This window comes from Aulonocara stuartgranti, assembly GCF_965226115.1.
Source record: "Aulonocara stuartgranti genome assembly, chromosome: 10".
NCBI classification, from domain to species: Eukaryota; Metazoa; Chordata; class Actinopteri; order Cichliformes; family Cichlidae; genus Aulonocara; species Aulonocara stuartgranti.
In genome coordinates, this window is record NC_138946.1 from 20216304 (window position 1) to 20231797 (window position 15494).

At 39.1% G+C, this 15494-nt stretch overlaps 1 protein-coding gene across 4 annotated transcripts in view; it reads left to right on the top strand.

The window, feature by feature from the left end:
• ppp3ca (protein phosphatase 3, catalytic subunit, alpha isozyme) overlaps window positions 1–15494 on the top strand; it is a 77655-nt gene that overhangs the window by 36836 nt on the left and 25325 nt on the right. For 2 of the 4 annotated variants that reach the window (XM_082550017.1, XM_082550018.1), the window contains exons 1-2: window positions 8274–8690; window positions 13865–14065. In XM_082550017.1, coding sequence (XP_082406143.1) covers window positions 8636–8690; window positions 13865–14065 — 256 coding nt within the window. In that variant the 5' untranslated portion in view covers window positions 8274–8635. Of the gene's footprint in view, window positions 1–1642; window positions 1758–8273; window positions 8691–13864; window positions 14066–14544; window positions 15035–15494 lie in introns of those variants that run through there. The other 2 variants (XM_082550021.1, XM_082550020.1) reach the window with 2 other exon arrangements.

Consider the following 15494-nt stretch of genomic DNA (forward strand, 5'->3'; position numbering starts at 1 on the left):
ACTCACTTCGTAAACACTGAAGTCAAAAAGCCGACACATGCGTAATTACGCACGGTCTTTGTGCTCTAAACTCGGTCACAATAAAGGTGTCCACCCACAGGCTAGTCCATATTCTGTGCGTGCGAAAACATTGACAATAAGGACTTTGTTGAAGTTTTTGCGCTTCTTTCCACAGTACTTGCCTCGTGATGAAATGACTCTGACGTGAATACTTCCGAAACACATTTCTCCGAGCAGGAAACATTTGAAATAAAATGCCAGGGAACGATTGGCTCCTTTAAAAAAAAGAAAATCTGTTTAAAAGAGCGTCTCACTTTGCATTCTAACTCCTCATAAATTAAATTAAATCCCCTTCAAGAAGTGTTGGGTGACGTGTGCGTGTCTGTGTGTTATTTTGACATTAACAGCTTCTCCACTTCAGCAAAGAAATGTTAATGCAGCGGGGATTCACCCTAATGTGACTTGGGATTAATATAATTAAAGGCATCTTTAGTACATTCCGCTTTTAGTCACTTTCAAAACTACAATGGATCTACTGTGGACACCTGGAAGCGGCACTTAAACACCACATGTAATCATTTTGCCCAGTACTCACCAAATTAATTGGAGACACATTTCAACACACGTTTTCTGGTGACATGGGGATTCAAATATATATAAAATTATACAAATATATATTTACACAATATTGTTTACGTTCTGCCTTTTTACATCTCTTATTGCTTTTGAGTTTAGTCAATGAAAGATTATCCCCTCTTTTGAGCATGAACAATTCATCAAAGCAAGCAACATGGTTCAGATCGAGAACTCAAGGCTGTAGCTATGGTGGCAAAAAAAAAAAAAAAAAATCCAGATCTGGGTGTCTATCTTCTCTGAGGCTGCCCAAAAATAAACTGAATATCCACTGTTCCACATGATCATGATTGCACTCACAGTGAATGAAAGTTGGCTTCAATAAACCTGCTTACACTTTGATTAAACACGTGATAGTTATACTGTAGCTACACTCGAGGAGTAGACATTAAATTAGAGAGAGGCCGTTGCTCTCTTCATAAATTACCGGTATGGTGTTTGTGTATACAGCATTAATGACTTTTTACTCAGACATGTGTTTTTTATGACTAACAAAATGTAATGCAGATATAAATGTTAGATGAATATACATGTGAGCACGTGAACGTGTGGCTAATTAACTTTCCAGATAACTTAGCTATGATATGGTTCATAAATGTCCACATTTGCAGTTCCATTTTAAAACAACTGATTAGAGTTTCACTTTTCTACATTTTCTGCATTCAGGGTTTCAGACTATGTCACCGCTATTCTACATTCACGTAGGATAAAATGAAGCGACCGTGTTCTTTGACTCTTTTGTAGCAGACGTCCTTCCCTTTTAACCTTCTAAAGTCCTCTATTTGTGTCCGGAAAAGGCTGGAACGTTACACGACAGCCTGCAATCATACGTGCTTTTCCCGGGTTGAAAAGACGATCAAAGAGAGAAACCATGGCTTAGGAGAGTCATGCATGGATAGATGGGTAGGAGTGAGCAGCAAGCTGTGACTCTTGGACATGTTCTGGTGGGTGCACTGAACCCCGGAGGCTGCAGCCACACTCAGCCCTTTGTTGTTTTCACTCTGCACAGGGAGGCCGGGTACTTTCCTGAGCTGGGGTGGAGGATTAGCGTTGCATGGCCTCCATCTCCAGCTGCACACATGACCAGCGTTGTAGGAAAGCCCCCAGTGATGGCCCAGAAAGAGGTACGTAAGTGATGACGGGAGCAAGCAAAGCATGAACATCAGCTTTTTCCAATTACAAGCCCTGTAAACTGCCTAAATAATCATTGTAACACTCTTCGCACATGCCACTTATGGTATTTCTGAAAGACTGGCTTCGTGTCAAGTGTCTCTCCCATGTTACCATATACAAGTTTTTCTTTTTTCTCTCAGATATGGATTCTTTAACCTCTCACCTATATCCACATCAATACATGTAATCATGCCACCTAATAATCGCAGTTCACATTAGTCGTAAAAGCACACTTTTATGTCTCCATGGGACCCACTGGAAACAAAGCTCTCTCATACTGACTGGTCTTTGGTGCCAGGTGACGTCACTTAAAATACCACAGATCATCTGTCACCAGAACTAACCAGTTGTTAGAGCGGAGTGTTCCAATAGCTCTTTCTTTTCCCTTGCCAGGAAGGGGAAATGCTTTGAATTATTGTTGTTTTTTTTCCAGTTGTTTGGTTTTTCTCACACATGCAAGCAGCTTTAAAATGTCACAGACTACTTTATCTATTTAGTAAAAACTCCTGTGTGTCAATTGCAGTCTGCCCCTTATCTCTATGCGCTAGCTTCAACAGGCCTGGAGTCCTATCAGAGACTCCAAGAAGTCACTACAGCCATGGTGACAAGCAGTTCTCGCTGCCAACTCTTCTTGTTGTTTATCAGTTACAAATGTTTAATTAGCGAGTCGCGGAGATGCACGTTGGCATATTTTGGGGGCTCGGAGAAAGACAGGTTGGTGGTTTCCCTCTTTCTTCTTGCTCCCAATCGTCGTCTTGAACTAAACTAAGTGCCTTCGGGCTCTGGCTCAAGAGCTGACGCACAAAACAACTCTTGAGCCAGAGCCTGTGGTGTCAACATACTCATGTAATTCATGGTTAAAAAAAAAACCCTAGTGACTATTGGTCAGAGATTTTTTAAGGTACTCCTAAGGCATAATTAAACATTTTTATTTATAGTGGTACTGTGGTTTTAGGAAATGGAAGTGAGGAAGTTTAGCCAAATTCAAGGCTAGTTTTTGGAGCATTACATATGGATGACACAGCTTTTCTATCAGAAATAAAACAACATGTATATGTATGTATATATTTACATGAGTATTTCTTTAAACTATTTGGGATGACACTGAGAGAGACAGAGACAGGGGAATCAGCATTTTATTAAACTTGGGAATCAATAGTATTTATGAAGCAAGGGAAGTTTATGATCTGTATGAGTCACATGCAGCATGGCTTGTGATTCGATGAACTGTCTGTGTGGTGACATGACCAAAGATGCTTAAACTCCAGCAACATTTGTAGTACGCTGAAAACTTTATTGTACTTTTAGAATATATAATGTCTGAGATGTTGATAAATAGACCCCCTTTTGGTAATTCCCCCTTCTCCTCCCTGCATTTTGATAGTAGTGCCAGAAAGCCCTAGTGATGTGATTGCGAGAAAATGACTTAAGTAATGTGGGAGCTTACAGCTGGATAAACTCCAGGACATAATGCAGCTCCTTTCACTCTACCGTTTTCTCCTACTGTTGTGCCAGGACAGCACGCCAGCAAAAATAATATTTAGGTTCTGCACGTCCAAGGATATGTCATTACAAGACGTGTAATGTTTTTAGGCAGTAAATCGGGATTGGCATTAAGTTTCTGAAAAAATATTTTTCATTTTGGTGTTTTTTTTATTTGTTCGTTTTTTGTGTTTAAGTGAAGCAAAAACAGGAACATTGGCAGAAAACCGTCTCCACTCTGTTTTTTTCTGTCCTGGTAATAATGACAACTCCAAGGACATACCATGTGCAAATCCAACATGCAGTGGACCGACTTTTGAAAAAAAAATTCAGTTTCTAATGTGGTATGGATTTTGTGTGAAGTGTTTTCCTGTCCCACTGAATAGGCCTAAATCAGTCACACCTTGTGTGAGCCTGACAGCTGCAAAGGCTTTCTGCCTGATGAGCAACACTTGTTCCATTTCTAGAGATTTATTACTCATCCTGCCACTCATCACATGTTCTGCCTCATCTGTCAGCGAGGAAGTGCCTCTGTTGTCTTGACTGACAGTTTTAGGACAAAAAAGCATGACAAAATCACATCAACAACTGTTTAGCTTGTGCCACTAAATAAGCGGTGTCACTGCCTTCTCAAATGATCACGTCTCATAATGCAAAGCAGCAAATGCTGCCCCTCATGTAACAGTACCAGAGAACCAGCTGTTGCTGCTGCTGCTGCAGTTAAAATAAAGGTTAGAGCTCCATCTAGTGGTAAGTCTTCAAAGTGACGACTGTATAAGCAACCATAAAGTTTCACGTCTAAACCAAATAAAACTTGTCTTGGACAGAGATTGGCATCAACATCCATCCAGCTCAAAATGTTATGAATCAAAATGACATCTGTGAACTCTGTTTCTGTTTCTCCGTTTCACTTGAGATTTCTTTACCTCTCGTGTCCCATGACTTTCTTCCAGTTTGTTTGTTTCATACGATGTGAATCTTTCAAGTTCACCCTCAACCTTTACAGATAGAAATTCAGCAAAATACTTTCAAATATAAACAATAAAAAAAAAATACGTACACCATAATATAAAATATACACTTAACATAGCAGAAGATACATAATGCTGACACTGTCACCATGAATCATGGGACCAACAGATTAAACAGCGGCTTGCAAAAGTATTCGGCCCCCTTGAACATTTTGTCACATTACAGCCACAAACATGAATCAATTTTATTGGAATTCCACGTGAAAGACCGACACAAAGTGGTGTAAACGTGAGAAGTGGAACAAAAATCATACATGATTCCAAACATTTTTTACAAATAAGCAAAGCAATGCTATGAAAAGCACCACATATTTTCATGCTTTTTAAGGCTACATGTGGTCATAACAAGGTTAGTTACAGGTTGCAGTTAACCAAAACTAGTTTTAAAAAACATTTTAGTTAACTACAATAAAAAAACAAGACTTTTGAAATTACTTTAAACTACCTGAAACGATTTTGTAAACTTGGAAAACTACCTAAAATAAAATATACTACACCTAATAAAACAAGAACCACCTCAAGAGTGCCAAGTACCGCTGCCTGGGTAGGGTTTACATTTAACGGAATACTATTGTATTTTGTTTTCTTTGTTCTTTTTAAATGAACTTTGAGATGTTTGTAGTGCATTAGAAACAAATGCAAAGTGTGGGTTTTTCTTATTTGCTCTTTTGAAATTTATTTCAATATGCCTGACATAACTGGCAGAAATAAAATGTAAAAGCGAGGTCAGAGGTCAAAGCTGACATGATATATGATATGTGGCAATGTGATATTTAAAAAGCAGATATCCCAGTGTCACTAAATGTTGCCAATACAAACAAAGGTAGTAGAATTTTAACCATAATTTTAAAGATAAAAGATATTTTAGGAAAGTTTGACCTTATTTGAGCTTGAAGAAAAGGTCAGAGGTCCAAAGTAATGCATCATTATATCATTGATTATATGCCTATATGTTGTTAATTCAAACAATGGCAGTGAGAAACAAAGGTTTAAATAGCTCCGTATAGCATTATCCCTTTGACCTTCAGCTCAGTCTACTGACCTTGAAAGAGAGGTCAAATGCGACATGTTATTTGAAATCTTTATACTAATATATTTACCCTTTTTTTTAAAGTCATAAGGCTTTTTGTCACTTTTCAACCACTAAATCATTAAGTAGACCTTGAAGACCTTGGTGGATGCATACATTTCATGTTTACAGACAGAGTGACAGGCACACATGCAAACGCCACCAAAAACATAATCCATCTTAGAGGTAATAAAGCAAAAAATGTAGAGGAAACATCCTTAGGTTTAGTATTTGTTAATTTATTAAAACTAATCAAATCAGAACTTGACTGAAGAGGCGTTGATCTCTGTGTATATTGACACTTTAAATGCTTACAAGATTGTGAGTCAGCTGCTTTGAAAAAATTCTGTTTTCCTTTCTTTCTTTCTTTCTTTCTTTTTTACTTGTACTGATTTTTCTAAATACACTAACACTTAAAAAGCTAAAACTGGAACTGGAACTAAATTAAAATTAAACTGAAAACTAAAAGTCAAAAGTAAAACTGATTAGAAAAAACAAAACTAGAATCATAGTAATCCTGATATGAAGCAGTCTAATTTCTGCCAAAATTGTTCACAAGCCTCTTTGACTCATTGGAGTGTTTGGATTTGATTTCTAATTAGTTTGTGCAGTGTAGCCAAACAATAACATGAAAACGTATCACTTTCTTTGTGGACCTCACACATTATAATAATCTGTGAATTGTGGACTGTGAGCTGGATAAGCCAGGACTAACAACAGTCTATTAAATAGTACCATTATTATGGGAAGAAACCATAACTCAGAATCTAAAGAGAGACGACCCTCACTTTGTCACAGATTCACAAGACAGGACAAAATTCCAGATCAGGTGAACTGAAGAGAAAGTGGGTCTTTTATCTCACTGTTGCAAAAATCCAGAGAAGTACAAAGTCCAAAAAAGAAAAAGGTGAAACAAAACAGGAAACTAAAACAGGAGCAAAGAGAACGCTGGGAGACACGTGAAGTGCAAACAGATACTCGGACAAAGACACAGATAAGATTATATGCACACAGAGCTGATGGCCCAGTGAGGCACGGGCTGGAAGAGGGCACAGGGGGTAAATATTTAAGACAGGGCAAACAACTCACACAGGAGAAACTATAATACAGGATGGAAACTATCAGAGATGTAGTAGAAAGACAGAGAAGGCACATAACGAGAAACCAAGGTGAACCAGGAAGAAACAGCACGGACTTCAACATCAACAATGAAATAAATCACTGAATTGGTCTCGTGTTTCAGAAAGCAGAGACCCAACACAATGGATTGAACTAAAGGAATAATCCTCATTCACTCAAGTGAAATCCTTCACTTGATTTCCTATAAAGAAAATAAGTAACATTTATTTTTAATCACACTATAGTGATCGTATAGCGTATGCTTGTTTGCACATTCCCTATCAGATTGCTTGCTGACAACTAAAGTAAAAATGATGCCCCTTTCCATCTTTGATTTGCTTTTTGTTTGTTTGGGGGTTGTTGTTGTTTTTGCTTTTTGCTATATTATCAGATTCATTGTGATACAATTTAGTATGTAATTTATAAATGCATTTATAAGTGTTTATTCTTGATTAATAAGCTTGTATATAATGTGCTCATGGTAACATTTCGAAAGTCTGAGTAGGTGATTAACAAACTATTTAGATCTACATTTATATACATATAATGATTAAGATATGAGATTTGTTTCTAAGCTCAGTGCATCTCTTTCTCTTAAACCCCTCTTACAAACTCGGACTCTGGTCCTACCTAGATTTCAGTAATGTGCAAACCTCCGGTGGCAATAAATGTTTGAGTGTTGTGTATCTCTCTGTGCTTTGGGTGAGTCGTTTTTCTGTTGTGGAGATAGCTGAGACTTGCTCGAGTCTTGGGGTACTTTCATTTTCATTTTTAAATACTGTAAAAGGCAAAAATACTCCTAACTTTAAATGAGGTCACACAAAAACACTTAACAACTAGTAACTGCCTGAATTAACCATGAATTAAAATGTGAAATAAGTATTTATAAAACCTTTATTAACTCACTCACAAACAATTAGTTGATCAATCAAGAACAAAAATATCTATATTTATAAATTACATGCATGCTAATGTACATGCTAATGTGCGCCATAAATGATGCACTTACCCGTGTTAAGTGTTACCAAACTAGAAAATTATTTTAACTCGATTTTTTTAAAAACTCTAACTGTTCTGGCTACAATTTGTGCAGAGTTAAATGTGGAACTAGACTAAATTGCGAGATTAGATGAAAATACAGAACCATTATATGTGTCATGGTTGACAGTATGAAGAGTGTGGTGATGTGGGGAAAGCAACAACACACTTGACCTTGCAGTCTGGTATTTTCATGTGAAGAGTTCATATTTATAGATTGATGATTTTTTTTCTTAAAAACTGAACTACAATTCGTAATAAGGAAATGAGTCTGAGCATCAGACGACTAGTATTAAATATCATTCATTTTAAAGTGAGCAAATTGTAATCACCATACAACGCGTTAATTTACCTTCCCTGTGTCCAAACGTGATTATCTCATCATTAGGATCCACAGTTAACCATATTAAACATTTTCCTTGAAAGATCCGTGGACTAAGTTGCTACTTTGATTGCTTACTTTGCATAAAACCTGATGGTTTGTCGCCACCAAGTGAAAAGTCTCCGCCAACATACGCACCCGACTGCTGCTTTTGGCGCACACGTGTGCCCGCTGCGGGAATCAAACCGAGCCCGTCTGATTGTGATGAACGTCTAACACGTTTAAGCCGAGGTCCACGCGCTGTCATTATCAGGCGTACAAATTTCGAGAATACCGAAACATGGCGCGTAGTGCGTGCGTGGGGGCAACCCCGTCTCAGCCTCCATCTGATGGCAGCATCAGGCAGTCCCGTGAAACATTTGCGTGGGAGTTCCCTTCACCGCCATGTCGGGATAGTGCACATCTCTCTCTCACTCTCTCTCTCTCTCTCACTCCCTCTCTCTCCGCGCATCCTCCCCCACATTAACAGCTTAGGACAGCAGAAGCAGCTCCTACAGCATCCAGCACCCAGCATCCATCCCTGCCTGGGGAGCAGCAGTCCTACCCGGCGCAGCACCGACGCACGGAGGGGGCGCATCATCTAAGTGATGCCACAGCATCAGCCGCATTTCGACAACAAATACTGAGAGTACATCCTAAAGGAGAAGGAGCAGGAGGAAACAGAAGATAAAAAAAAAAAAGCTTCAGCCTCGAAGACAGCAACTGCCCATGAAGATGTCTAACGCTGACATCGTCTTAAACGCCACGGATCGGATGGTGAAATGTAAGTTAGCCTATATTTTCTGCGTGCTTATGGCTGTATTACATAACACCTCCGGTGTTTAGCTCTCTGCGGATCGGCAGGACGCGGACTTTATGAAGGTGTCGCGCATTAATGGTGCATATGCGGCCATCAAGTTGTGTTCGTGGTGGTGTTGGTAGTGGGCAAGTGAAGCTTTGATGTTGATAAACAATCCGGGTTCCTCTGCTGCACAGCCCCCGCGGAGAGCGAGCCGAGCACACGGGCAGCACCAGGAAATATGAAGTGTAATACATTTTTAATTGTGCCCGCTGATTTATGTTTAATCGTATCTGTCATGATTTGACTGTACGCTTGCTTTCGCTCACGACGGGAGGAGAGGGGGAGTGTGGGGGGAGAAGGAGGAGGAGGAGGAAGGAGGAAAAAACAGCTGAATTGCCGAGCTTGTGGTAGAAGCTGGAGCAGTGATGCAGCAGGATTTCAGGGGCTTAGACGGGGGCCAGCAAAAAGAGGGAGAGGGCATGAAATGGACATTTATTGGGGGGTTTATTTTACCGGGCTCAAGTCAGGGTTTAATTTGATTAGAAAAAAAGGGTGGCGGTGTGTGGGGGGATTCCAAAAGCTGAATCAGTAGATGGATCAATGGAGGATGATAAAGTGCCCACGGATGTCATAACTCACTTAGCCCTGCTCATTTTTCCCCCTCTCTCTTCTTTACAGTGGATCTGCCAACAGTCAGCACTCTGCCTGAATACATACATACATATATATATATATATATATATATATATATATATATATATATATATATATATATATATATATATATATATATGTGTGTGTGTGTGTGTGTGTGTGTGTGTGTGTGTGTGTGTGTGTGTGTGTATCCACATTCTGTATATTATCATAACGGCCGAGCAGCTCAGTCAGCATTAACAACTTTGTCCTTTAGCCTCCAGAGTTTTAGAAACAGTAATCTGCACTGTGAGATGCACTTACATGACAATGACTGCAGGCGCACAAATGTACTGTGTGCACTAGCAGTTACAAACGAGCCTTAAATTGTCATTGATTACAGAACATGAACTGTGTCAGGTGAAGAAAATTTAAAAAAGGAAAAAGACACTCTTCCTGAGCTGCCTGAACAATATTGTTTTCTAGCTTTACTTTAAGTGGAGATTTATCTAACAGGCCATCTGAATAGCTTCGGTCTCGTGCTGCGGACACTTTCGTTTCATTATACTTTTACTGTACTTTCATCTTTTTCACAGGGTATTCGGTTTCAAACAGAATTCTGTTTCCGTGCCGTCCATCATAAAAGGGAGAAGTTGGTTTTGATTTGCCGTGCTGTTTTCTGCACATTTGAACACGAATTTAAAGCAGTGACAAAACCATTGTGGTTATTTCCTGGCGCAGCTTCACTGACACCCAGGAATTCAAAAATATGTCAAACAGAAGGTTTATATCAGCGAACGTAACACAGCCAAGAATTCTGACTCAGTTTTCTGCTTTTGTAACATGGTCATGTAACACTTTAGGATTTAGGAGTTGATAAGTATTTTGTATTTTCTTTCATTTTCAGGCTGTGTGCCCTGGATACTTGTTAAATAGCCTCACCTGTGATTTCTAATGCAGATTAATTTGGCTGATCATAGAGAAAGAATTATAATTTTTCAAAATCCTCTTTTTTTCCATGCTCTGAATTGTCAAGGTGCTATAAAGGTTTGTTATTGCTTGGCCGACACTGAATGTGTCTTTTGTCACTTGTATCTGCTCTCCTATTCTTGCACACCACTTTGAAAAAGAAGTAAAAGCCATTTTTACAATCCCCAAAAGACTGAAAATTGGAAGAAAAAAAAATACAAAGAAGAAACTGAATCTTGCATCCATCAGGTGATCAAAGGAAGCTATTGAGGTAGTGAAAATTTTGAGCCAGAAGACTGACGTTTCCTGCTGTTTTTGTGTGCGCTGCTTGTAGTGAACTACCGAGCACTGACACTACAAGCTACTCGAAGCTATTTTTATCCCTGCTGTGTACATAGCTTCAACTTAAACCACAGCCAGTTTCTCGCTGGTTCTCTTTTAGTCTTACATGTCTTAATCTGACAGAGCATATTTAAAGTGGTACAGTAACAGTAACTGCTGGGCTGTGCAGTTTGTTTGCTACAGTACCGTCACCACAGGCTGTTTAGTGCAGGTGCGCTCTTATATTTCACCCCGAGGTATAATATATCAATGTACAACTTTGTCACATTCATGTCAGCCTTTGGTAACACCATACAAATACTTGTATTGGCATTAGTAATTTATTAATGGCCATAGTAGTTAGGTTTGACAGAACAGACCTGCTCTGATAGCATCTAAATAAAAACATCAGTCAGGTGGTACATACAGTAAGACACTGAATATCATACAAAGCAAGCTATAGCAGAGAATATGGGCAATAAACCAGAATACTTATGTCATTGTTTTATTTTATTTTATGGATCTTTTAATTGCACTGTTTACTTTTGTGAAACCATCCTGCACTTAACAAGACAAACTATGGTTAACAAACACATAAACCCACCATACATTTATTATTAATTGAACAGTGCAGAGAGGCAGCTCTTCTTAGCCGTCTTTAGCTGAATGTCTTTTAACTCCACACAGAGGAATAACTGTGAGCTTAAGGTTTGACCAATGTGTGAGCATTTGCATCACTGTATCTACGTGAACCCCCAATGCAAATCCCAGCTTTCTGCGGAGCACAGCTACTGGCTGTACTCCAACAGTTAGCTGCTGCTGCTGCTGCTGTTGCCCGGCAACGTACAGTATTTCATAGTTCAACTCTGCTCGGGTGCTGAGCAGAAGTCAGCTTTTCATCTCTCCACCATACATCTATATCAGGAGACCGCTCACATGTCTGTGTCAACATATGTGCGTTTCTTTAAAATGTGCTGTTGAGGATTATCTCGAAATAATCTCTGTTGGGTTTTTCTGATAATCGGCTAAAAAAAAACACAAAAAAGAAACAAAAGAAAGAAAACAGAAAAAAACAAAGCGTAATGTTCCTTTTAAAGTATCCACATGAGGCTAGTTTCAGCTCATTTTACAGTCAAATTGCTCTGCTAGTTTGAAGTTTAAAATGAAATAAGAACGGTTCCTGAGTAATCTGGGCTCCTGCACCACATTTACCTTTTACGGTTATGTAAGGTACATAATAGCACCTACGCCAATGTATTTCAACACAGGTTATGTTTTCAATCTTTTCCATCTGTCAGATATTTAGTATTTAGTATTTAGTATTTATTTATTTATTGTCATTGTCAAGAACAATGAAATTGCGTTTGGGGCTTCCATACAACCCAAAAAAAAGAAGAAAATAATAAATACCCCTTAACCACCAAAAGTGCAAAAGTGTAGGAGCTCCGGGCCGCTGCGTCTGTGCGCGCCGCCATCTGGGATGGTTCTTAAACCATATGCTACACTGACTTATGGTAATTATCAGCTTTAAATCAAAATGACATATTTTCATCTGGCCTGCCTGTAGCAATGTCTGCCTTTTCTTGTTTATAAGGCAGTGGATGTAAGTCAACTGGTGATTCTCAAAGCACTTCCAACCATCAACTGGTCCTCTGAAGGGGCAGTGGATGGGACAAGAGTAGATAGTACTTTCATACTAACACATTACAAGTCTGTTTTGGTTGGTTTCTGGTGTTTGGGTTGACTTCATGTGCACACAGCCATAGCTTGCGGCATTCCGATTAACCCAAGTGCAGTCTGTGAAAACTGCAGACCAAGACTTCAGAATATCGTTGCAACTTATTACACAGTCGACCCATGCACTGACTTGTAGCACATCAGGCTGTTAATTTTTAAATACTGCCATGAGCGCAAGCCCCTCATCATGGGTAGAGGTAGACTGCATCGTGTACCTCAGTATAAAAGTAAATAGTTGGTATTTGAAATTGTTCACGCTGAGGTTTGTGGATTTTTCTTTTTTTTAAGTAACTGGGACATTATCTTTTGGAAGGAGACATTGTTGCTGAGTTTTTCACCATAAGACAAGTGCTACTTAGTTCCAGTACATTCAGGAGATGCAGACATTTTGAAAGCCTGTGGATAAACAGGTAGGGCATTTAAAGATACTTTGCGAGCACTGTCCACATACCCCACAGGCTCACTTCGCTTCCTCTCCGTGCTGACTGTGCTGAGTTTGTACTTGCTGGTAAAGTGTCAAAGTACACATTGCCGTCACAGATACATGCTGCACACTGTGAAAAATTTGAGTCCCATTAAAAACACTCGCTGGGGCTTGCCTCATTATACCACGAGTGGCGACTTTGAGATTCCTCTAGTCAAGCATTCATTATTGAAGAGCATGTTGGTCATGTTCAGTATAAGCCTGAGATTTGCGACTTTTCCTTTGTCTTTTTTTTTATTTGGCAGTGCTGAGTGGCTCTGTTTGCTATTCTCTGCACAAATCTGGCAGGCTTTTTTGTTTGTGTCTAGCTTTTCAAATGAATTCTGCCACTGGACCTCATGTGATTTTTGTTAAGCTAGATGAGGTGTAGATTAACGTAAATACACAGGTCCTGATAGCTTGCATTTAGAGTACACAGAGCTCGGCACCAGGTCTAATAAATAACCTTTGCTGCCACTGAAGTAATGATCGGTGGTTGGATTTCACAGTTCCACAGGCTGTCTGCTGGTAGGTGACTGATGCATTTTAATGGCCAAAGGCTTTAGCGATCCAGGGAGAGTGTTGGATGAGTAGATGGCTTAGATATTTTATCTGGCACTCAGAAAATACAAGTAACCACATAAAGGACAGTTGTCAGTATGCTAAGATAGATAGATAGATAGATAGAGAAGTCCTTGCATTTTCATGGGAGATTCTTTCTGTTTTAAGGAAAACTGTGCTCTTAAGAATGCTTTTCATGCCAAAGTGCACACACCATCAACAAAGATGGAATGAAGCAGCTGTGCAGTATTGCTTGCAGGCAAAACATGGTCGGGGTTTTCTCTTATATGATTGCTGCATGAGTTCCTTGATAAAATGTTGTCAGTATCATTCCTGAGGACTGTTTACTATAATAATGCAGCACAGTGGCAACAAAACCGTCGGAAATTGTGTCCATTTCTTTAAGAGTAGCCATAGTGACCATGATGTCCCTGTGCTTAAATGTCGCTGCGTTCCTGTGCTCTGTCCTCAGCTGTCCCCTTCCCCTTGAGCCACCGCCTTACGATGAAGGAAGTGTTTGACTGTGAAGGGAAACCTCGCGTGGATCTCCTGAAGGCCCATCTCACCAAGGAAGGTCGTGTGGAGGAGGCCGTGGCGCTCCGAATCATCAATGAGGGAGCAGCTATCCTGCGTCAGGAGAAAACTATATTAGACATCGAGGCACCGGTCACAGGTATGAAACCTTTCACAGACACTTACCTGAGACTTAAAGTCAAACTGCAGCATGGCGAGCCTGGAACTTGAAACGACTGAGTGTTCAGATGTAGATCTGTTTGGATGTAGATCAGGAAAAGAAACAGGTGTTTTAATGTTGGCTCATTTCTGCTGAGTGTTGCAGTAAACCATGACAATGAGGCAGCCTGCGCAATAGCCAGGAGCAAGCTCACTTGACTAGAGCACAGTCATTGCTAATTTAGTTTACTTTAGTTTGATGCCAAGCTAAAATGTTTGCTCAGATATAATATGACATGGGGCTGGCATTTGAGCTTGCATATGAAATTTTCTAGTTTTAATATCCTTTATATTAGGAAGTTAGAGGATCTGCTCTGTCTTGATTTTATTGGACAGCTGATATTCGAGAAGAACCGGAAGCAAGTGTTAGATAAATAGAATTGAATTTGTCTTTTTAACTTTCATCATCACAGTTCATCCATCATTTAGTGATTGAAAAAAGTTTTACATTTTTAATTAATTCATAAAATATTTTAAGGAAGCAGTCAGAAGTAATAAAGAAAAACCAAGGGATATAACGTCTTGTTGTTGTTTTATTTTTTCAATTTCTCAGGCTATTTTTGATCTGGACTATATTTGCCAGGGAAACTGTTCAAACGAAGCATATAAAAATGAGTCCTGTTTAAGTTAAAACTGTCTTGACTCTGTACAGTAGTACCACATTGTCATGTAAAAAAAACCTTTAAGCTTTTTGAATTAAAAGTTGTCTACAAGTAACTGTCAGTGAGACACAGTGAGAGCTGACAAAAAAAAATGCAGCACCTAACTTTAATTTCCAAAACTGATGATAAAGTCATCAACAGCTCTGTGACAGTAAACTTGAGCTAGCTTAACCAAGTACGTCTACCGTGCTACATGCTAACATTTGCTAGCATAAAAGACAGCTGATGCTATTAGCCTTATTTGTCAGGTAAGTTAAGACATTTTAATAAATTGTGAGAGGGATCTTAGATCAAATTTCTGCTCCTTTATGATCAGTATTTTTTAAAGAGAACAGAGAGCACAAGTGATTTTTAAAAATAGATAAAGGAGAATTCGTGTGAATACAGCAGGAAGCTGTCACTACCAGGCAGAATCATCATTATCTTGTTAAATAAGTCCATGTAAAGTAGTTCAGCGGTATCTCAGAAGCACTGTCTCTGCGCAAATTTCTGGTCTGTTAGGATGATGTTAATCCCATAATGTTTCCTTCTTTGTCTACATTTTGCTATGCAGCCAGTTAATCAGGTTGGAAAACACTAGTTTGAAATATATAAAAATATATAAGTCAAAGCTTTAAACCTATATTTACTTTAGATGTAAGTAGAGAGTATAAAAGTTAAAACAAATGCTGAGTTTAAAAGCCTGAAGTATCTCTCATGTATAAACAG